Raw genomic sequence first — 25,243 nt, 5'->3', positions numbered from 1 at the left:
ATTAGCTGAAAGTAAAGATAGGACAGTAGGGGATCCCTGGGTGGCTCAGCAGTTTGGCACCTACCTTTGGCCCAGGGCGCGATCCTGGAGTCCCGGGATCGAGTCCCGCGTCGGGCTCCTGGCATGGAGCCTGCTTCTCCCTCTGCCTGTGTCTCTGCCTCTCTCTCTCTCTCTCTCTTTCTGTGTGTGTGTGTGTGTGTGTGTGTGTCTATCATAAATAAATAAATAAATCTTAAAAAAAAAGATAGGAGAGTAGATGTTGACAATCAAGAAGAGAGGAGTATGAAATAGTAGCCTTAGAAGGTGTAGTAAAAAGTGATTTGTAGCACAGTATAATTGCTGGCACATTGAAGACACTTTAAGTTATGATCCATAATTTAAAATGAGATCTGGCATCATGGTCGGATATTTTTTCTCCAGCTTCATTTAGCTGCAAAAGTTGAATTAAAATATATCATATTAATAGAAAACTTGAAGTATTAGGTCAGCAGATTAGGAGATGATTGCCACTAAAAAAAATAGTCTGTTACTCATAGTTTTCAAGAGGAGAGGGCAGGCAATCCCACAGGGGACTACATGGGAAAGCACTGGGTCAGACAGACATCAGGAAGAGGGAAAGGGAAAAACTGTGGGCCCATGTTTTTTATGGTTTTGGTGGGAGGGTACAGGTGAGGCATGATAAGCAGGCTTAAGATTGCTAGTTTGAATAATATCAGTGGGTTCTGAAACATAGAGACCATCCTTAGTTGTCTGGTACCTGGCTATAGGGCGATTAGGGAAAGTGTATATAGTGGCCCAGAGTGTGAGGGCCTGATAAAGGGGGGCAGTTGGGCATAGACTGGTTTGCATTGGGAAATTGTGCCCATGGAAGGGGAGGAGGTGACAAGATAGGCAGGAAATCAGGCACAGTGCTTGAGCATATCAGTTTGTCCAGAACAAGATGTGTTGGGCATAAACATGTGTCGCAAATGGTAGAGTATCAAGTTTACAAAAGATAGAGATGTGGTTAATATACAGGTGTAGGCTCAAAGTTAGAAGATAATTGGAATTAAAGTTTTGGTTTTGCCAGCAAGTGTAGTGAATTTTAAAAAGGAGAAGGAAGATGAGAGTGTAAGGGTTATAATGCAGGTTTAATTGTATTGCATTTCACTTTATGGCACTTTGTTGATACTGTGAATTTTATAAATTGAAGGTTTATGGCAACCCTGTGTCAAGCTAGGTGCCATTTTTCAAACATTTGCTCACATTTCAAGCATTTGCTCACTTAGTGGCTCTGTTACATTTTGGTAATTCTTGCAATATTTTAAACTTTTTAATTATTTGTTATTGTGAACTGTGATCAGTGATTATGATTCACTGAAAACTCAGATGATGGTTAGCATTTTAGCAATGAAGTATTTTTTAATTAAGGTGTGTACATTGTGTTTTTAGACATAAGGCTATTGCACATTTAATAGACTACAGTACAGTGTAAACACAACTTTATATGCACCAGGAAACCAAAAAATTCATTTTACTCACTTTATTGTGCTATTTGCTTTATTGTGGTAGCCTAAAACTGAACCTGCAACATGTCCAAGGTATGCCTAATTAACTATGAATTATATTTATTAACCTTAAGCTCAGGGGAAAAGAGATTATGTGAGAGGGTTGAGTAAGGGAGTAAAGCAGGGTAGAATCAAGGGCTTAAAGGTGATAATGGAGTTGAAGGAAGTGAAATAGAGTTGTTTGAAATTGGGTATTAAGAAGGTGTAGGGGCACCGGGGTGGCTCATTTAGTTAAGCATCTGACTCTTGATTTCGGCTCAGGTTATGATCTCAGGGTTGTGAGATCCAGCCCCATGTCAGGCTTTGTGCTGATCATGGAGCCTACTTAAGATTCTTTCTTTCCCTCTCCCTCTGCCCCTTCCTCCCTCCTCCCCTCCTGCTTGCATGGTTTCTCTTTCTCCTTCTCAAAAAAAAAAAAAAAAAAAAGAGTAAGTTACCCAAGAAAAATCATTAAAAAAAGGAAGGGGGGGAGTATATAAGCTGCAAAAATAGAAAATGACAGTTGACCTTGCTAAGGACAAGGTCAAATGTATGACCATGAGAATAAATAGCTGACATGGCAAGGAGAACAAGATTATGTGAGAAAGGTTCAGTAATTTAGGATATAAAATCTTCAGGGAATGGAAGAAAGGAGGTGGTGCTGATGGTAGACTGCCATAAGGAAGTAGAATATAATATAAATCATTGAAACCCTGAGTTTTTACATTTACTCAGGGTGTGTGTGTGTGTGTGTGTGTGTGTGTGTGTGTGTAGAGACAGGGAGAGAGAGGGAGGGAACAACTGGATAACTGAGGTTTGAGCCAGAGTGTAATTTTCAAAAGAGGAAACTAATAAAGGAAAAAATAGAAAGAGACTAGCTTTTGTAAGGATAGAATGGGCAAAGGTCAAGGAGAAAGCAAATACAAGTTGAAGGTAATGGTAAAAGAGTGATTCATTTGATGAATTGTGGATTTTGGATTAAATAGAGAAGAAAAACATAAAAGTACTAATTAGTAGAAAATGGAAGGGTCAAGTGGTTAGAGGTCCCAAAGACATTGAAGAATAGGAGATGATGGTTTCACAGAAGAAGGAAGGGTCAACTGTCAAATTATACAAAGATAAGTACTGAAAAGAATCTTTGTATTTGACAAGTTGAAGGACTAGGTGATTTTAATGAAAGTAGTCTCTATGCGGTAGGATAGAAGAGTTAGAGCTAGATTGTAGTGAATTATGGAGCATATAAGAGGAATAAGGAAGTAGTATTATTGACTACTTAAAGAGTTGGAATATGAAAGGAAGGGTATATAAAGAAAGTAACACATAGAGAAAGACATAGCTAAAGGAAGGATTTTTAAGTTGATGGGGTGACTGGAGCATAATTATATGCTCAAAGGGAAAAGATAGGAAGTAATATGTAGCAGACAGGAAATTATTGATGGACAAAAGTCCCTGAGAAAGTAGTAACAGACAGATTTCAGAGCACAAGTAGAAAGATGAGCTTTAGATAGGAATGGCAACTCTTGCTGAAAGAAGAAAGATGAATTTAGAAGTGTTTGTAGGATATGAAAGAAAAACATGACAATAGAGAAATAATTTAAGGAGCTTTCTCCTGATCTTACTTTCTTAGAGATGTTGAAAGTGAAGTCATTTATACACTGAAGGAGGGAGAATAGAGTAAAATACTTTAGAAGAATGTTAATTTGAAATACTACATGAATGGAGTCCATTTATTTAAACAATCCTTCTTTAGTGACCACAATATACTGGGTACTGTTGTGGGTTCTAGGAATATAGCAATTAACAAGACCAAAGTTCTTGCCCTGAAGATGCTTACATTCTAGTAGAGGAGTGGACAACAAGAACAATGTATCAAATAGTAAAAGCTATGAAGAAAAATAAAATATGAAAAGTGGATTGATGGTTGCCATTTAAAAATATTTCACTCTTGTCTGATCTTTTATGTTTTGAAAGCAAAAGTACTATTTAAAATGTTTTCTTTGGGGGGAGAGGGCAGGGGAGTGCCTGGCTAGCTCAGTCAGTACAGCATGCAACTCTTGATCTCAGGATCATGAGTTCAAGCCCCATGTTAGGTGTGGAGCCTACTTAAAATTAAAATTAAAAAATAATAATGGAAAAATAAAATGTTTTCTTTGGAAACAGATTTTCTTTTTATAATCTAAGAGAATATCATCCTTATTTTATAGAAATCCACAGTATAATCAGTACCAGAACAAAGAAATGACAAGATAGGGTTTTGAGTTAAGGAATTTGGAGAGTATACAAAAGTAAAATCATATTTTTTTCTCCAGGATGCAAACACTTTGATTTTATCTTCTCTTCTTATTAAAAATTATGTAATTGTTGAGACAGGAACACGATATTCTTTCCAGGTTTTATAGGTTTATTTCTCATGCTTCATTCTGCCTATGTGGCTGCACTGTATACTCACTTATGCCTACTATGTTCAAGGGACTTCCTAACCATAATATACAAATTAATCCATTTAATCCTCATAATAATCTATTATAGGGAACTATTGATATCCCATCTCACAAATAAAGAAACTGAGACCCAGAGAAATCACTATAGACTTTGGATCACACTGCTTAGGTTCAAATTTCAACTCTCGGAGGAATATTTCTCTCTTAAGCCTCTGTGATTTTATATAAAATGATACAGCAACCTCTTAAGGGTCATGAGAAAAAAGTGACATAATGGATGTAAACATTCTAGAACTATGCTTACACATAATGAGCTCTCAAGTAGCTATTATTTCTTATTTATGTGTTCAGATTGTTTCCATGTTTCTAATGAAAGTCTGCTATTTTGTTGTTGGTTATTTTTCCTTCTGTCATGATCCTTTATCTTATGTTTTCTTTTCTTAATATAGGAGCGTTGGCCCACAGGCCAAGAAATCTATTAGCTTTACTAACACCGCAAGAGGAGGTTTCACAAAAAGCTATGTTGGTGCAAACCAAAGTAGAATGGCTATGTCAAAAACCATGACAATTCTACCTGAGATAAAAACAGAAAAAATGAATATTTCTACCCCAAAGACAGTCATACAGGTAATGTTCCTTAGAATTCTGAGTTTAAATTGAAAATGATACCATAAAGACCTTGACTAAAATGTTAAACTAAAAAATATACTGCTTTGAAATAATCAACTCACTTCTAATAATGATATGTTAATTTTGTTAGAGTATTTACTACATATCTTACAGCATAATTTTGGCTCTTGGTTCCTATAATTCATTTCTAATAATGAGAACATTAGAGTTGAGTAAGGAAAGTCTACTCATGACCAAGAACTAGTTGATTATGGTATTAATAATAGCTAACCCAGTTATAGATAGTAAAGCTAATATCCATTCTTCTTTGCAATGTACTCTAGAAAATATAAAATGAATTGTCACAAAATTGGTTATCTCATTAGAAAACTAAGAATTAAATTTTTTAAACTTTTAATCAAAGTTTAGTATATATACAGACAAGCATGTAATTAATATATAAATCTGAATGGGCTAAGCATTGACTTTTTTTTTTTTAGATATGACACAAAAATCACAGTCCATTAAAGGTAAAATTGATAAATTGGACTCCATCAAAATTAAAGCTTCTGGTCTTAGAAAGACATTGCTAAAAGAATGAAAAAAAAAGCCATACAGTGGGAAAAATTATTTATAAAACATGTATCTGCTAAAGTACTTGTATTCAAAATATATAAACAATTTTCAAAACAATATTAAGGCAACATAATATTTAAAATAAGCAAAACATTTGAACAAATACTTCAATAAAGCACATATAAAGATAGCAAATGAGTACATCAAAGATGATGAGCATTAATCATTAGGGAAATGCAAATTGAAACCATGAGATACTGCTATATGCCTATTAGAATGGTTAAAATTGAAAGAGCATCCATACCAAATGTGGGCAGGTATGTGGAGGAACCAGAATTCTTATACACTGCTGGTAGGAATGGAAAATGAAAAACCATGGTTGTTTATTCAAAGTTAAATATACACCTATTTTATCATCCAGCCATTCCACTTCTAGGTATCTACTCAGGAGAAAAGAAAGTATATATTTATAAAAAAAACTGTAGTACAAGTGTTTATAGCATCTTTGTTTATAATAGCTAAAAAATGAAAACACACTAATTTTAATAAATGAATACTATATATTTGAATGTATATTACATGTACCATTATCTTAGTCAACTCAGGGTGTTATAACAAAGTACTATAGACTGGTTGGCTTGTAAACAAAGAAATTTATTTCTTACAGTTCTAGGGCTAGAAGCCCAAGATTAGAATGCAAGCATGGTTGAGTTCTGGTAAGGATCCTTCCAGGTTGCAGACTGCTAACTTCTTAATGTATTCTCTATATATCACATGGTGGAAAGAGATTTAGCTAACTCTCTTGCCTCTTCTCAGAAAGGCATGAATCCCATTCATGAGGTCTCCACCTTCATGAATTACCTTTCAAAGTTCTACCTTCCAATACCATCACATTGGGATTAGGAAGCCAACATGAATTTTGAGTGTACATGAACATTCAGTCCACAATTACATGTTATTATATATACATTATTTGTAATATGTATTATACATATATACATGCAATGCATACGTACTATATGGTATTACAATATATAAAAGGGATAGTGCATCATGACCAACTGAGGATAATGAATGCACGGTTGTTGCAACATTTAAGAATCAATACTAGGGGATCCCTGGGTGGCTCAGCAGTTTAGCACCTGCCTTCGGCCCAAGGCATGAGCCTGGAGTCCCGGGATCGAGTCCCACATCAGGCTCCCTGCATGGAGCCTGCTTCTCCTTCTGCCTGTGTCTCTGCCTGCCTCTCTCTCTCTCTCTCTCTCTCTCTGTCTCTCGTGAATAAATAAAATCTTTTTTTAAAAAAATGAAATAAAAAAATAAAAATCAATACTAATAAGGGAAAAGAGGGAAACTGAGTGGGGAAAAATTAGAGAGGAAGACAAACCATGAGAGACTCCTAACTGGGAAACAAACAAAGGGTTGCAGAACAGGAGGTGAGTGGGGGGATAGGGTAATTGGGTGGTGGGCCCTAGGGACACATGATGAGATGAGCACTGGGTATTATACTATATGTTGGCAAATTGAATTTAAACAAAATTTTTTAAAATTAAAAAATAAAAATACTGAAAGCATTTAAATAAATACATACATACATACATACATACATACCAATACTACTTGCCATATTAATAGACTGGGAAGGGAGAATCTATGGGATCATTAGAACAGGTAAAGAAAAAGCATTTAAAAGAGTTTAATATCCATTCATTATATATATAAAAAAATATTTAACCATTTAGCTAATCTGAAAAAGAAAGGATTTCCTCAGGGCATTCTGAAAAAACTACAGCTAACAGAGTTAGTGATGAAAGACTGAAAGCTTTTCCTCTCAGATCAGGAACAAGGCAAGGATGCCCACTTTTGCTGCTTCTCAACATAGTAGTGGGTGTCCTAGCCAGAGCAATTAGTCAAGAAGAAAAAAGAAAAATCCAAAGTGGAAAGGAAAAAGTAAATTTCAGTTCACAGATGACATGACCTAGTATGTAGAAAACCCCAAAGATTCCACATTAAAAAAAAAAAAACAAACAAACAAAAAAGCCAAAAACTTAGAATAAATTCAGCAAAGGTGTAGGATAGAAAATATATATGAATATAGATATATGAATCAATGGAATAGAATAGAGGGCCCAGAAATAACCCCCTACATATATATTCAAATGATTTTTGACAAGCATGCTAATTCTATGTTAATAGGGAAAGGAGAGTCTTTTCAACAAAGATGTTGGAAAAACTTGATATCTACATGCAAAAGAATGATACAGGACTCATATACAAAAATAACTCCAAATGTGTCAAGCTCTTAACAGCTAAAATGATAAAACTCTTAGAAGAGGGGCACCTGGGTGGCTCAGTTGGTTAAGTGTTCAACTCTTGATTTTGGCTCAGGTCATGATCTCAGTGTCCTGAAACAGAACCCCAAGTTGGGCTCCTTGCTCAGCACAGAGTCTGCTTCTTCCCCCTGCTCATTAGTGTGTGTGCATGCGTTCTCCCTCTCTCTCTCAAATAAATAAAATCTTTTTTTAAAAAAAAAAGAAAACATAAGGGAAAACCTTCTTGACTTTGGATTTCTTAAAATATAACAGCAAAAGCACATACAGCAAAAGAAGAAAATGGATATAATGAACTACACATCAAACATTAGAAACTTCTGTGCATCAAAGGAAACAACAGTGAAAAGCAACTGACAGAATTAGGAAAATATATTTAAAGATTATCTATCTGATAAGAAGTTAATGTTCAGATGATACAAAGAACTTCTATAACTCAATAATAAGTGGTCCAATTAAAAAAATGGATAAGAATTCAATATTTTTCCAGAGAAGATCCACAAATAGCCAACAGCACATGAAAAAATGTTCAGCATCACTAATCATTAGGGAAATGCAGAACAGAAGAACAGTGAGATACCAGCTAAGACCCGTTAGGATAGCTAAAAACACAACAATGGAAAATAACAAATGTTGGTGAAGATCTAGAGAATTTAAAAACTTTGTGCACTGTTAATAGGAATGTATAAGTCTAACCACTACAGAAAACAGTATTGTGATTCCTCAAAAAATTAAAAATAGAATTACCTTATGATCCAGTAATTCTACTTCCTGGTCTATACCCAAAAGAATTAAAAGCAGAGACTTGAACATACACCTACGTTCACAGCAGTGTAATTCACAATAAAAGGTGGAAGCAACCCAAGTTTTCATCAGCAGATGAATGAAAAAAAAATGTGTGTATATACACACATAATGGAAAATTTTTAGCTTGAAGAAGAAATGAAATTCCAACACTTGCTACAATATGGATGATATTACGCTAATTGAAATAAGCCAGTCACATAAAGGCAAAGTGTATGATTCCACTTATGTGAGATACCTAGAATAGTCAAATTCAGAGAAAGCAGAATAGTGGTTGCCAGGGGATGTTTTTACAGGGAAGTTATTTTTCTAATGGCTATGGTTTCAGTTTTATGAGATAAAAGTGATTCTGGAGATGGACAGTGGTGATGGTTGCACAACAGTGTGAAAGTAGTTAATGTGAAAGAACTTAAAAATGGTTAAGATGATAAATTTTATGCATTCTGTATTTACTACAATTTTTTAAAAAGATAATTAGTTCAACGTTTCCTGCATGATGGCATGAAGATCTCCAATGCCCAGCTCAAGTGAAACTGGTGAAAGTTATTTTTTAAAAACAAGGATTTAATGCCTCAGGAAATGGACCTAAGGGCAAACAGTAAACAAAGAATCATTTAAGAACGTCTATGACAGTTTATGACCCTCTTTGCTGAGGGTCACATTGAGCTGCGAGGTGCTGCAGGGGTGTCTTCAGAGTCAGCACCATGGCAGAAGACATCAAGTCCAAAATCAAGAACTACCAGACTGCCCGTTTTGACAGCCGCTTCCCCAACCAGAACCAGACTAGGAACTGCTGGCAGAACTACCTGGACTTCCACCGCTGTGAGAAGGCAATGACTGCTAAAGGGGGTGATGTCTCCGTGTGCGAATGGTACCGGCGAGTGTACAAGTCCCTCTGCCCCATATCCTGGGTGTCGGCCTGGGATGACCGCCGGGCAGAAGGCACATTTCCTGGGAAGATCTGAACTGGCTCCACCCACCTCTCCTCTGTCCTCCATCCTTCTCCCAGGGTGGTGAAGGGGGACCTGGGTACATGGTGATCCCCACCCTGGGATCCTGAATCATGGCTTAACTAATAATAAATACTCGTTGGAAAAGTGAAAAAAAAAAAAGATATAGACTCTACTCAGGAGAAAATGGTATCAATTTGAATGATCCATTCCCCAGTTATTCTTGCTTAATTTTGTCAACTATGTGTTTTTCCTTCGAGTTTCAAGAATTGAAAGGTGCACGGCTAATCCTAAAACACTTATCATAAATGCTTTTAAACAGTTATTCCTGAACCATTCTGAACTTTGAGGTTCCCATCCTTCATGCTAGTAGCTTTCAGTAAATAAAACAAAGGCTGAGGGCTTACATGCCCCAGCTGTGGCATTTGAGCCAAGACCACTGCTTCCCTCCCAGCCTAGCAAGGTATACATTCCACTCTAGACTGCTTGCAGTCGAGAACACAAGGTTCCCCTTCCCCTTAGCTCCCATGTATAGGGCTTTCTTTTCCAAAAGCAGAACTTCAGCATTTCTCATCCTGCCCCCAAATACCTGTTGCTGAAGCCAAGTTCTAGGTGGGTGCAGGTGAGAGGTATGGACTCCTTTCTTTTGCCTAATCACCACTGATGAATTCTACCTTGAGTGTGGCACACTGAGAATACTGAGGTCTTCCCTGGATCATGACATAACGGTTCCATGTCAGGAAAAGTAAGCTGAAAATATTTCAGGTTACTGCTCTGCCCCCTCCAAGAAGCATTTAACATCTAGAGTGAGGCTGTCACTCGTAGAGAAGCTTACTATCATTTCCACTCCCACGTTCAGAGACCTGGTACAGAGATCTTATCTGAGGGAAGAAGCAAATTGTCAAACAAATAGCTTCTAATATCTTCCAAAAGGAACTAACTCCACTTGCAATAGAGCATGGAGAAGTTTGAACCTAAGAGTACACTCAAAAACGGTGGAGGTAGGGGCGCCGGGGTGGCACAGTTGGTTAAATGTCTGCCTTCAGCTCAGGTCATAATCTCAGGTCATCGAGCCCTACATGGGGCTCCTTGCTCAGCAGGGTGTCTGCTTCTTCCCTTGCCTCTGCCTGCTCTCTCTCTATCAAATAAATAAATAAAATCTTAAAAAAAAAAACTAGAAGAGGTTGTGGCGAATGGGAATTGATTTAGATTCATGGATTAAATGAAGACTCACTCTAGACTGTAGGCTGGCTGGTTAACAGAGGACCTGGGAATAAGGCAGCTAGGAGGAGCATTTTGGAGTGAGAATACCAAACTGACCTCAGAAATTATTCCCTGGAAGTAGTCACAATTTGATTGGATTAGAGAATTTGTGCCCCAGGGCACTGCTGGAAAAAAAAAACAGTAGAGCAATCAGCAATCGGTGTAACAGCTAAGTGTATTGAAGAGTAGTAGACAGCCCTACCAGTACCATTGTCATCCCAGGATGGATGTGAGGATACCCAAAGCAGCTAGTCCCTGACAAGCAACATCAGAGGGTTAACATTGTGTTGGGATAAATGACGGGAGAGGGCACATGCTCCATTAGCAAAGTACCATGAACTTAAGTATATATTTTAAGTATATGACTTAAAACAATAGAAGTTCATTGTCTCACAATTCTGGAGGACAGAAGTCTGAAATCAAGGTGTTAGTGTGGACATGTACCCTCTAAATATAATAGAGAAGGGTTAATTTCTTTTCTAGCTCTGGTAGTCCTAGACATTTCTTGGCTTGTAGATCTATCACTTCAATTCTCTATCTTCACATTGTGTTCTCCCCATGTATTTTCATGATGTCTTACCTGTATGTGTATCTATGTCCAAATGTCCCCTTTTTATAAAGACATCAGTCATACTGGATTAGGTTCTCACCCTAATGATCTCATCTTAACGTGGTTAAGTCTGCAAAGTCCTATTTCCACAATCTGAGGTACTGGAGGTGAGGACTTCAACATACCTTCTTTGGGGGGCACAGTTCAACCCTTTATGGGGAAATAGATCTCACAAAGTGATCTAGGTAATTAAACAAATAAACAAATAGAAATTACAAAGACAATAGAAAGGACGGAGATAGCAATACCTAGCGTTCCTACAATATGTTATCTAAAATCTCCAGTTTCCGGGGATCCCTGGGTGGCGCAGCGGTTTGGCGCCTGCCTTTGGCCCAGGGCGCGATCCTGGAGACCCGGGATCGAATCCCACGTCGGGCTCCTGGTGCATGGAGCCTGCTTCTCCCTCTGCCTATGTCTCTGCGCCTCTCTCTCTCTCTCTGTGTGTGACTATCATAAATAAATAAATAAATAAATTTAAAATCTCCAGTTTCCAACAAAACATAGGGCATACAGAGAAATAGAAAAATATGACCTATACTCAAGAAAAAAAAAGGCAATATAAACTGGGAAGAAGCAGATGTTAGACTTAACAAAAAGAGTTTTAAGAGAAGTCCTTATAAATGTCTTCATAGGACTAAAGAAACCATGATTAAAGAAGTAAAAGGAAGCATGATGACTGTCACATCCAATTCAGAAAAAAATCAGTAAAGAGACTCAACATCACTGATCACTGGGGAAATATAAATCAAAGCTACCAGGAGATATCACCTCACATTTGTCAGAATGGCTAAAATCAACAAAATAAGGAACAACTGTTTTTGACAAGCATATGGAGAAACCCTCATGTACTGTTCAAAATACAAACCAGTGCAGCCACTCTGGAAAGCAGTATGGAGTTTCCTCAAAAAGTTAAAAATAGAGCTACTCTACAATCCAGCAATTGCACTCATAGGTATTTGTCCAAAGGATACAAAAATACTAATTCAAAGGGATACATGCACCATAATGTCTAAGGCAGCATTATTGAATTAGTCATCAATTGATGAATGGATAAAGAAGATGTGGTATCTGCCTCTCTCTCTCTCTCTCTCTCTCTCTCTCTCTCTCTCTCTGCCTCTGTCTCATGAATAAATAAAAATCTTTTTAAAAAGGTAAAAATAAAAAAAATTTAAAAAGTTCTCATCATGGAGTGCTTGGGTGGCTCAGTTGTTTGGCCAGCAAACTCTTGATTTCAGCTCAGGTCATGGTCAAGGGTCCCAGGATCAGGCCTGAGACAGGCTCCCCACTCATCATGGAGTCTGCTTGGGATTCTCTTCTCCCTCTGCCTCTCCTCCCCATCCAGGGCTCTCTCTCTCTCTCTCTCTCTCCAAAATGAATAACATCTTTAAAAAAATAAGTTCTCATCATAACAAAAAATAATTTTGTAACTATGTGACGTGATGGATTTTATTTTTTAATTTATTTTAGAGAGTGAGTGAGGGAAGGGACAAAGAAAGAAACTCCCTAAGCAGACCGTCTGCTGGGCACAGAGTCTGATGCGAGGCTCAGTGTTACAACACGTGAGATCATGACCTGAGCCAAAATCAAGAGTCAGACACTTAACCAACTGAGCCACCTAGGTGCCCTTGAGGTAATGGATTTTTAATAAATGTATTATTTTTTAAAGATTTTATTTATTCATGAGAGACACAGAGAGAAAGAGAGGCAGAGACACAGGCAGAGGGAGAAGCAGGCTCTCCGCAGGAAGCCCGATGCAGGACTTGATCCCAGGTCTCCAGGGTCATGCCCTGGGCTGAAGGCGGCGCTAAACCATTGAGCCACCCGGGCTGCCCTAAATAAACTTATTATTGTAATCATTTTGCAATACATACATACATCAAGTCATTATATTGTATACCTAAAGTGGATACAATCTTATGTGTCAGTTATATCTCAATTAAAATTAATCAGATAAAATTCAGTTTCTGAGTTGCACCAGAAAAAATTATAAAGAACCAAAAGGAAATTCTGGAGTAGAGAAGTACATTAGTCAAACCTTTAAAAATTCACTAGCGGAGATAAATAATAGATTTTAACTGACAGAAGGAAGAATTAGCAAACTTGAGGATAGATCTATAGAGATTATGCAACCCAAAAACAAGAGTGGGAAAAAAAGAATGAAGAAAATGAATGGAGCCCCAGAGAGGATGATACCAGCCAAAAGCAACAGAATACAGATTCTTCTCAAGTACGCATGGAATATTTTCCAGGATAGCTCACATGTTAGGCCACAAAATGAGTCTTAATTAAAAAAAGAATTGAAATCATATCAAGCACCATTCCCAGCCACAATGTTAGGGAACTAGACATTAATTACACAAAGAAAATTGGAACGTTAAAAAATATGTAGATGCTACTGAATAACTAATGGGTCAAAGAAGAAATCAAAAGAGAAATTAAAAAAAATACCTGAGACAGATGAAAGTGGACATTTACCAAAATTTGTGGGATGCAGCTAAAGCAGTTATAAAAGGGAAGTTTATAGAGATACCTATCTCAAGAAACAAATGACTAGAAAAAGAATAAGTGAAGCCCAAAGTTAGTGGAAGTAAAATAATAACAGATTTGAGCAGAAATAAATGAACTAGAGGCTGAAAAGACAATAAAGAAGATCAATGAAACTAAAAGCTGGTTCTTTGAAAAGATAAAGTTGACAAATCTTTATATTCACCAAGAAAAAAAAAAAAGAAAGGGGATTCAAATAAACAAAACCAGGTTCAAATGAATAAAATAAAAAACAAACGAGAGGGATGCCTAGGTGGCTCAGTGGTTGAGAGCCTGCCTTCGGCTCAGGATGTGATCCTGGTGGGCAGCTCCAGTGGCTCAGCGGTTTAGCGCCACCTTTGGCTTGGGGTGTGATCCTGGGGACCGAGAATCGAGTCCCACGTCGGGCTCCCTGAATGGAGCCTGCTTCTCCCTCTGCCTGTGTCTCTGCCTCTCTCTCTCTGTGTGTGTGTGTGTGTGTCTGTCATGAGTGAGTAAATAAAAGTCTTTAAAAAAAAAAAAGATGTAATCCTGGAGTCCTGGATCAAGTCCCACATCAGACTTTCTGCAGGGAGCCTGTTTCTCCCTCTGCTTCTCATGAATAAATAAAAAAAAAAATAAAAAGAGAGATGTTACAATTGATACTACAGAAATACAAAGGATCATAAGAGAATATTATGAATAAATATATGCCAACAAATTAGACAACTTAGAAGAAATGTATAAATCCTTAGAAATGAACAACCTATCGAAATTGAATTATGAGGAAATAGAAAATCTGAACAGTCCAATTATTATTAAGGAGATTGAATCACTAATCAAAAACCTCCCAACAAACAGAAGTCTACAACCAGACAGTTTTACTGGTGAATTATAGCAAACATTCAAAGAAATAATATCAATCCATCTCAAACTTTTCCAATAAAGGAAGAGGGGGAAACTCTTCCAAATTCATTTTATGAGGCCAGCCTTACCCAAATACCAAAACTATACAAGGACACCACAGGAAAAGAAAATTACACACCAATATCTGCAATGAACATAGATACAAAACCCTAAACAATATTGACAAATGAAATTCAACAATATATTAAAAGGATTAGATAGCTAAAGCAATCTTAGAAAAGAATAAAGCTGGAGACATCAGCCAGTCTGATTTCAAACTATATTACAGGACTGTCATAATTAAAACAGTATGGTATTTGCATATAAACGCATAGATCAATGGAACTAAATAGCCCCAAAATAAATACACACATATATGGTCAATTAATTTACAATGAAAGAGCAAAGTATATACACTGGTGAAAAACACTATCTTCAATAAGTAGAGTTAGAAAACCTGGAAAGGCACATGCAAAAAAATGAAGTTGGACCACATATACTATATACAAAAACTAACTAAAAATGGATTAAAAACTTGAATGTAAGACCTGTATTTCTGTATGTGTTAAATTTCAAAATGGAAAAGATTAAGAATTGGCAAAAACAAAAATATGTAAAAATTGGGAAATATTTTCTAATAAAATATTGAATGAATAAATGTGGGCTTTTTAAAGCTTATACATAAAAAATTAGATTTACAAAAATATTAACAATCTGGGTGAATTTTCTTTTTGAATTCCCTCAAAATTAATAATATTACTTGCATAGAGGTAAAAACATGAATAAGACGCTTTTTAAAAGTATGCCTAGTTAAGAAATTTTTTAAGAATAAAATCTTTTACTCAATTTTTCGTGTTCATTCCATGCTAGAAACAATGTATTCATTTTTTCTACTACTTTTATTTCTATTTTCTAGGACCTGTTACTCAGAAATCCTTTTTTCTTTTTTACTTATTTCATTTTAAATTACCATTTTCCACAGGTAATTAATCCACAAGGAGATGATGTTACTCCCCGACCTCTTTACCGTCCAGACCCACATATGGGTACAGCTAAACCAAATAAACTACTGACATCACAAGAAGGATCATATGCATCAGACTATATATCTTCCTATAGCCTTTATCAGAATACATTAAATCCTAGTATGTTAGGGCAGTTTACAAGGTAGAGTATATTATTCTATTATTCTGTTTCACATCATATGTACTATCTTTTCATATTGCATATATGTAATTTAGATGTTGTCTTCAGTCTCCCAATGCCACTCTACGTTAGTGTGTCATATCTATGTTCTCCTCATGTTTTACTTAGATGTACAGCTTTGCATAACTTAAGAGTTCCCTGACATACCAAAACATTTGTGAGAAAATATATAGATTTTACTAAGGATCTCCTAAGGAATCAAAAGGTGGGGCTAGCATCACATACCACAGAACATATTTCTTCAATTTCTTTTATGTTGCAATTTATGGCAAGAAGTAGCTTTCCTTCTCCCTGTCCCACCACCTCATTCTTCCATGAAAATCCCTATTCTGCTAGGGTTTGATTTCTCTTTTGTCTCATAATTTTTTTATAAAGGAAATGTTATGCATGTATTTTGTATGTAGACACTGAAATTTTAGTAATGCTTACAATAGAGAAGTTCAATTTATGCAATAATAAAACAGTATGTCCTAAAATAATCTTAAGATTATTGGGAAATATTTTAGTGTGTAATTAAGAACAAAATTTTAGGAGAAAATATGTCATTTGAGTGTCTGTCTCCAAATTTGCATACAGTAGCTATAGGAATGCTCTATAAAACAAAGAATATTCCAGTAAATTGAACCTACCCTTTTGGAGGACAGTTGGACTTATAAATACAAAGGGAAAAAAGTATTTAATATCATTAAGGAATATTAAGTTCATATGTTTAAATAAATTATTTTTGTATTCTTTGATGTATTGATTTCCCAACCTGTATATACATTTTCTTTTATTCAAATCTTATAAAATTGAATAAATCATAGTTAAGATGAGATTTGAATGATGGACAAATAATTCGTAAAAAGCGAAAAGAAGTTCCAGGCTGAGGCTGTAAAATAAGAGAGCACCACAAGATTGAGGAGAATGGGGAAGAGAAGAGTGATAATGAAGATGGAGAGACTGGATAGGTAGACTGTACTTTAGCTTTTCATACTAAATATATTGGGAACCCATTGAAGCACTTTAAACATAGGTTTGACCTATTTTATCTCTAAAATACATTTATAATGACTTTTTACTTCAGGAACACTACAAACCAACTCAGTGTTTAAAGAAGTAGTCTATTTTTATCAATTTTTCTTATGTGATTATAGTATATTTTATTTCTCAACATGATAATGTTATTATTTATACATTTAATTACCCATAAGAACATCTAAATAAAAGAATCATGTTTTCATTATTGAAGGTCAGTTTTAGGAAGCAGTACAGTTACTAAATCAAGTGTATCTACTCCTGAATCAATAGCAGAAGACCTAGAAGAACCTTCGTATAAACGGGAAAAACTGACTAGTTTTACAGGTAATGAAAATATTATAATTTATTTCAGTAACAGCCTATTATTTCTTTAGCAAATATGGTTATTATTTGTCAGGTATTTCAGACAAAAGAACTATGGCAATGATTCCCAAATTCTGACCTAAGGAGTAGCTTCATGAGAATTACCAGGGTAGTAGTAAAGTTCCCAAGGTGATTCCTGCACCACCAGCCTCAGGAACCACAGACCTGCTTTAGAAGTATTCTGCTTCTAACTCAGGAGACAAGTCATTCTGATACATTGTGATCAGTGCCCTAATAGGACCTAAGCAGAATGTGATGGGAGCACTTTGAAAGTCGCACCTCTGAGATGGGAAAGAAAAAAAAATTCACAGAGAACATTATTGAGTTTTGAACTGGGTTTTAAAAAATGATTAGTAATTTGTCAGGAAAACAAATAGGAGTGGCTCCTTCCAGGCAGAGCATAAAATATGAGCTAAAGGATTATGAAAATGAAAATAGAAGAATGGTGAAATAATGGATGATCAAAAGTGCTGGAAGAAATGGGTACCTCCTTGAGGAACATTCGCCTTGGAGTGCAGTAAGGGTGTCTCTTCCTCGGATGATAATGAAGGGTTAATATAAGTATTCATAAAGTTGGAAAGTGCTTGATAGAGTCTTTGGTGTTAAGATATGTAAGGAATACTCTAACAAGTAACAGTACCCAGCTACCATTAGCTTAAACAATCACCTATTTTTCTCATATTAAAGGATCTTAAAGGGTAGATTTTAGATTTGATTTTGTGGCTTAACTGTCAGACTCTGGATTGGCAGCGCTGCTATTCTGTTTCCTTAACACTTTGCTTCTTGCTTTTTCTTCATGGTCTCAAAATACCTACCTCAGCTCTGAGTATATATCTACAGTAAATGCAAAGAGAGGGAGAAAGGCAGTAGCACCTTTATTTATCAGGAAAGTAAAAGTTTTCCCAGGAGCCACCTTCTTTCCTATATATTTCTGCTGTTATCTTACTGGCCAGAACTCTCTCTTATCACCCCCAGCTTCAAGAGAGGCTAGGAAATCTAAACGCTTGATTTTCTTAATGCAAAGAGCAAGGGAAGGGAGAAAGCCTTAGCAATGAAAATTTAGGCATTCAGCAGTGTTTGTTGCATCATGGAAGATCATCCTATCAGAGGGAGACAGGAGGATTATTGGATTATTATAATCTCCTCCAGTTTTGGAGCAATTGAATATATCTCACAACATGGTCTTTGACCATATAAAGCCATCTGCAATGTATGATCCATCATGATGTTTTGGTAAAATGAAAATTGAAAATAACAATTAATAAATGATTCTTATTAAGTCATGTATTTTAGATTTACGAGTTGTAAGGGCAACACCTGAAAAAGTTGTAACAAAAGAAGACCTACAAAAGACTATAGAGATAACACTCACAGAGACGGAAACACTGAGATTTTTTAACCTACCAACCATCATGGTTTCTGTGGAATCTGAAGAAGCTGAGAAACTACTGTATGTATGGCTCAATTGTTTATTTGCTTCTGCAACTTAAGTGCTAAGTCAGAGATTCTTATTCTTGTTTCTGTTTTGGGGGATTCCTGGATAAATATTGGTGGCATATGTGCTTGGTGAAATTATATATAAAGTTACATATGTGCCCTTTGAAATGATATGTAAAGTGTTTATGTTGTATATGCCTTCTTTTTTCTAGTGGAAGAATCCATTGCTTTACCATAATCTTTAAAAGGAAAGGACTTCTTTCTTTTAAGAAAGGACTGACATTTTTATATTTAAAACTTAAGAAGGAAAAATATGTAATGGGAAAATAACTGAAATTACTGTATCAGAGCAGACTTTCCATTTCTCCTTATTAATAAATTTAAATCATTAGTTTTTGCCTTGTGTATTTTGAAGCTCTGTGGTTAGACACATACATGTTAATGATCGTTATGCCTTTTTGAGAGAATTGACCCCTTTATCATTATGTAATGTCCCTCTTTATCTCTGATAATTTGCCTTCCTCTGAATAACAAATGGACAGATAAGTGATCTGAAATCAGAGAGGGAGAGATGCTAGAAGCAAATGTCAAAATTAGGGGATCCCTGGGTTGCTCAAGGTTTGGCGCCTGCCTTTGGCCCAGGGCGTGATCCTGGAGTCCTGGGATCAAGTCCCACATCGGGCTCCCTGAATGGAGCCTGCTTCTCCCTCTGCCTGTGTCTCTGCTTCTCTCTGTGTGTTTCTCATGAATAAATAAATAAAATCTTAAAAAAAATGTCAAAATTAGCACATGCATCTAGAGTCTGTTAAATCTTGGGTCCTCCTCAAAGACCATTAAAAGGATTTCAATTTTCTCAAGTGATCCCAGGTCTTATAGCTACTATCATAAGCAAACACAAATTTTCTCTGATGGAAAGCACATCCCATTTAGGGTCTTAAGATTCCCTCAGATTGGGACACCTAGGTAGCTCAGCGGTTGAGCCTCTGCCTTGGGCTTAGCACGTGATCCCAGGGTCCTAGGATCAAGTCCCGCATGGGGCTCTTTACAGGGATCCTGCTTCTCCCTCTGCCTGTCTCTGTCTTTCTTGGTGTGTCTCTCATGAATAAATAAATAAAATCTTTTTAAAAAATTGCCTCAGATTGAGTTTGGTAGAAATACACCAAACCAATAAAGAAGACATTATGAATGAGAATTAAAAGAAATAACAAACCCTAGATCTACATCATGATGACTGTGGATACTGAGATATTATTAGGGCTATATTGTGAGACATAGAATATAACATATAGGTGAAATATTTAAATAAAAGATTTAACACCTCACTAAAAATGATGACTCATATTTGCAAAAACATCTAAAAAGAACTCTAAAATAGAGCATGTTTACATAATTGTTGGAATTAAAAAGTAAACATTAAATTTAAAGAAGTCATAATTGAACAGAGATTTAATAAATTTGAAGCATAGATCTGGATAAATTTTTTTTTTAGATCTGGATAAATTAAACAAAATAAACATTGGACAGAAAAATGTGATATAAAGTATGAGAGAGATGCCTGGGTGCCTCAGTGTTAGAGCATCTGCCTTTGGCTCAGGATGTGATCCCGGGGTCCTGGGATCGAGTCCCACATCGGGCTTCCTGCATGGAGCCTGCTTCTCCCTCTGCCTGTGTCTCTGCCTCTCTCTCTCTCTCTCTCTGTGTCTCTCATGAAAAAATAAATAAAATCTTTAAAAAAAAAAAGTAAGGACTTTCTCAAGCTCTTAAAAGACATAATGCCTCAGAAATAGGAATAAATATATAAATAAGCACAAAAAAGAAATGGACTAAGTGTGTTGTACTGATACTCCAAGATATCAAATATTAAAAGAAGATTTTAAAAACAGAAGAAAAAAAAGCATATCATCCACAGGCAAACAATTAAACCAATGGCATTATTAGGGTCAAAGAAGTTCACTTCATAATGACAGGAAGGTAAAAATAATTCTAATTTGGAATACTCCTAATAAAATAACCTCAACATATATGAAGCAGAAACTAGAAACTTGATAAGTATCCTATTAAAGTAGGAGATTTAAACATGCCTCTCAATTACTGTATGTCTTTCAGATAAAAAGTTCACATACATATAGAAGATTTGAACCAAAAACATAATTTAATAATCACAACTCAGCATTTAACAATTACAGAACATACACTCTTTTCAAGCACAAACAGAACATTTATAAAAATTATCCCCACACAAGGTTGTGAAGCAAGGTTTCAAAAATTTCCAAGAAATAGTATCGGACAAACTAAGTTCTCTGGCCACAAATATAATTAAGTTAAAATTAATAACACAAATTTCAATAAAAATATAAATATAAATACACATTTGGAAGTTTAAAAAGCACATTTTCTAAATTCCTCATGATTCAAGGAGGAAATCATAATGGAAATTTAAGAAATACTCAGAATTAAATAATTATGAAAATGATACCCACAGGATGACACAGATGTAGTACTTTGAAGGAAATGTATAGCTTTCAGTGTTTATAGCAAAGTTCATAAAACTTATCTGAAGAAAATGCTAGAATATTGTTGGTAGACATTGAAAGTAGCAAGGATGCTGAGAGGTATAGTAAATAGAATCCTTTGGAGGTAGTTCAGTGCCATCTTTTCCTCAGGAGTTTTTTGAACTCTCGCTTCATGTTTGCTGTAATCCACATTAAGAAAGGTAAGTTTAAAGAGAAAACATAATATAAAGAGATAATATCTGTGGTAATATTTTTTATTAATGAGTTGAATATACTTTATTTTTTATAGTCGGAGAAACAAGAATTACGAGACCCTTTGTAGAAATAGATTAGGCAATGACTTATATGTTGAAAGGATGATGCAAACTATTAATGGAGCACCAAAGAATAAAGATGTTCAATGTGACAAAATCATAAAAGAAGACAAAGGTAATTCATATTTTATTCTTCTTGATAAACTACCATATTTTAATATACATTTTCTGAGTCTGTCAGTTAACAAATAAATGTTGAAACATATAAAGCAAAGATAGAAATACTTTGGCCAAATTGCAATGGTAGATGGGTAATCTATAGCTTTTAGAATATGACAAATGCCGAGTAATAAACATAAATATAGAAGATTTAGGTAACATAATTACCATTTTTAATTTTTATAGAAACTCTTCCATGCAATTTTATACTCTTCAAATGTTTATGAAATATTTAGAGAAACTGCTTTTTCACAAAGAATATCAACCACAACTAATAATATTTAAAATATGCCAGACATTATTCTAGGCCTTTCACGTATATTAACTGGTTTAATTCTCACAACAACCCTATGAGATACATACTGTTGTTACTCTCCATTTTTGGAGGAAGAAACAAGTGAAGAGAAGTTAGCTAATTTGCCAAGGTCACTCAGCTGGCATGGAACACAGGAATACCCTCAGACAGTCCTTTACTACACTTATTGTTTTTTTTCTATGTTTATAAATTAACAATCCTGTATAGTGAACAATCTGTGAAGTAGGACTTAAAAGGTAATTAGAAGAAAGTTTTTAATTTTAATGGCCTTTGTTACTCAGCAAAACTATAAACTAGTTCTTTGAAAGATTAAAATAGACAAACTTCTAAGCAAGTACTAGATCAAAAAAAGGGCAACTTATAATGAATGGGAAAGCTTTGTGGCATCTTTACTCACTCTTGCCATACTCTCCTCTCCAGTATGGTGTTGGTCTTAAAGATAGCAGTCTGCCTTCTGGCTTTGGTTCCAGAGGGAACAGAGCAGACCTTATTCTCAGTGGAGTTGGTTTCTCTCTTTGAACCCATCTGGGAGGCTACCTAAAGGACTAACGCAGAGCACTTGTCTGGTGTGTGTGTGTGTGTGTGTTTTTTTAATCTTCATTTTTAAATTCAGAGCTCTCTCAGGTGGTAAAGCAGCTGTGCATAGTGCATTCTCCACAAATATTGAAAGGTAAATGAACAACTCATCTCTCTTAGAGGGAATCAAACAAGAAACACACTGAAAGCGTGAGATAAAAAGCTAGGGAGGAAGCTTCTTTGGGAAATTAAGATACTGAAAAAGGCTTGCATGTACAGGGAAATTTAGAAAGTCACGTGCATACGTAGGGCAGGACGCATGCTCAGAAGAGACCTGAAAAGATCTTAATCTTTCACCTCTCCCGATCTCTAGGCTCAGTACAAGCAGGAAATGAAGGCTAAGGCATACTTTTAAACAGCCTGGCTAAGCATTAAAAGAATACCTTAACACAGACTCAATCTACAAATACCAGGAGATTTCCCTCCCCTTTGTTTCTCTATTCCTTTCTTTTTCTTTTCTCTTTGCTCTCCTTTTTTTCTGATGGGGGAGGAATTCAAGTGTTCAACGAAATCTCTGTCAGGGCACTTGCTGACCAAAAGCCAAAGATCAAACACTTCAAAGATGATACATGACAAAGAATCCAGTCTTTATAAAAATACTTTAGAAACATCACTAATCAAACAAACTAGGACTCACACAGCATACTACAAAAACAAAACCCAAGGACCAAGAAGATTCTGATTTACCACACTATTATATTCAAAATGTTCAGTTCTCAAAAAATTACAAAGGATAGAAAGAAATAAGAGAGTAAGGCCTGTTTAAAGAAGAAATTAACAGAAACCCTCTCGGTGGAACTACATTGTATTTATTATCCAAAGACTTTACATCAATTGTATTAGATATTCTTTTTTTTTTCATTCTTATTTATTTATGATAGTCACACAGAGAGAGAGAGAGAGAGAGAGAGAGAGAGAGAGAGGCAGAGACATAGGCAGAGGGAGAAGCAGGCTCCATGCACCGGGAGCCCGACATGGGACTCGATCCCGGGTCTCCAGGATCGCGCCCTGGTCCAAAGGCAGGCGCTAAACCACTGCGCCACCCAGGGATTCTTGTATTAGATTTTATGATAAGGCTAAAGGAAACTGTGGGCAAAGAGCTAAAGCAAACCAAAATGATGTACAAACAAAAAATATGAATAAAGAGATAGGAATTATTAAAAAAAATTCTGGAGATGAAAAGTACAATAATTGAAATGGAAAAACTCGCTAGAGGTATTCATGGCAGATTTGAGCTGGCAGCAATTCTTAAAATACAGGTCAATTAATATAATATAGACTGAGGAGCAGAAAGAAAGAAGAGTAAGGAAAAGTGAACACAGCTCAAAGGACCTATGGGGCTCCACCAAACATACCAACATACACATAAAGGGAATTTTAGAATGATAGAAGGAAAAAGAGATGGAGGGGAACAAAATAAATTTAAGGAAATAATGGCCAAAAAGCTTCCAACTTGATTAAAGTCATGAATCTGGACATTTGAGACACTCAACAAACCCCAAAAAGGATAAACAAACAGATCTACACTTAGGTCAGCCACATTATAACTAAATGTTGAAAGAATCTTGAAAGCAGAAAAAAAAAAAAGTGACTCAGGTACAAGGAATCCTCAATAAGATTACACTCAATTTCTCAGCAGAAACCATGGTGTCCAGAGGTCAGTGGGATGCCATACTTAAAGAGATGAAAGAGAACTATCAAACAAGAAGTCTATATCCTTCTAATAATTCTCATGATAAAGAAATTAAATAATTAAAATAAAATATATTCCCATGAAGGATAAATTAAGCTACTCCCAGATAACAAAAGCTAAAGCAGTTCATCACTAGTAGAATAGCCTTATGAGAAATGCTAAAGGGAATCCTTCAGGCAGAAATGAAAGGACAACAGTCGGAAACTTGAAGACATATGAAGAAACAAAGAGCACTGGTAAAGGTAACTACTAAACAAAAGTCAGTATTGTGGGCGCCTGGGTGGCTCGATGGTTGAGTGTCTGCCTTTGGCTCTGGTTGGGATCCTGGGATCCTGGGATTTACTCCCATGTCAGGCTCCCCACACGGAGCCTGCTTCTCCCTCTGCCTTTACCTCTCTCTCTCTGTGTCTCTCATGAATAAATAAGTAAAATCTTAAAAAAAAAAAAAAAGCCAGTAATTTTGGTTTGTATCTCCTCTATTTGTTTGCAATATAATTTAAAATAAATACATAAAACAATAATTATAAATCTGTACTAATGAGTACACAGTGTATAAAGATGTAATTTGTGACAACATAAAGTGGATGTAATGGAACTGTATAGGAGTTCTTGTATACTATTAAAGGAAGGTAGTATTAATTCAAAATAGATTGTTAAGGGACGCCTTAACAATGTGGCTTAATGTGGCTCAGCGGTTGAGTGTCTGCCTTTGGCTCAGGGTGTGATCCCAGAGTCCCAGGATCAAGTCCAACATTGGGCTTCTTGCATGGAGCCTGCTTCTCCCTCTGCCTGTGTCTCTGCCAATCTCTCTCTCCGTCTCTCTCTCTCTCTCTCTCTGTCTCTTACGAAAAAAATAAAAATCTTTAAAAAATAGATTGTTAAAATTTTAAGAAATTACTTGTAATCTCCATGGCAATCACCAAGAAAATAACTTAAAAACTGAAAAAAATAAAATTAGAAAGGAATCAAAGCAGAACATTATTGAAAAATCAAGTAAACAGAAGGCAGTAATTGAAAAATTGAGGAACAAAGACATAAGACATAAAGAAGAAAAAGAAAAATGGCAGAAGTCCTTCCTGAGCAATAATTACTTTAAATAAGTGGATTTAACTTTCCAATTAAAAGGCAG

The 25,243-nt window shown here is 35.8% G+C and overlaps 2 protein-coding genes across 2 annotated transcripts in view; both read left to right on the top strand.

The window, feature by feature from the left end:
- The window catches only part of DNAI4 (dynein axonemal intermediate chain 4), a 98,210-nt gene that overhangs the window by 13,781 nt on the left and 59,186 nt on the right, over positions 1-25,243 (top strand). The window contains exons 2-6 of the mRNA XM_055304797.1: positions 4,417-4,594; positions 15,500-15,684; positions 16,955-17,067; positions 18,400-18,556; positions 21,346-21,485. Coding sequence (XP_055160772.1) covers positions 4,417-4,594; positions 15,500-15,684; positions 16,955-17,067; positions 18,400-18,556; positions 21,346-21,485 — 773 coding nt within the window. The remainder of the gene's footprint in view (positions 1-4,416; positions 4,595-15,499; positions 15,685-16,954; positions 17,068-18,399; positions 18,557-21,345; positions 21,486-25,243) is intronic.
- LOC129496649 (cytochrome c oxidase subunit 6B1-like) lies at positions 8,936-9,392 on the top strand. Its single transcript, XM_055304810.1, has one exon. It carries the CDS (start codon positions 8,991-8,993, stop codon positions 9,249-9,251), a length of 261 nt encoding a protein of 86 aa, XP_055160785.1. The 5' UTR covers positions 8,936-8,990; the 3' UTR covers positions 9,252-9,392.

The sequence above is a fragment of the Nyctereutes procyonoides genome, unplaced genomic scaffold (genome assembly GCF_905146905.1).
Source record: "Nyctereutes procyonoides isolate TBG_1078 unplaced genomic scaffold, NYPRO_anot_genome, whole genome shotgun sequence".
Taxonomy (NCBI): domain Eukaryota; kingdom Metazoa; phylum Chordata; class Mammalia; order Carnivora; family Canidae; genus Nyctereutes; species Nyctereutes procyonoides.
Note: the sequence above shows the minus strand (reverse complement) of the source record. Positions and strands in the feature narration are given on the sequence as shown.

Coding starts and splice junctions, on each gene's coding strand:
- LOC129496649 (XM_055304810.1), top strand. CDS start 8,991: ATGGCAGAAGACATCAAGTCCAAAATCAAGAACTACCAGACTGCCCGT.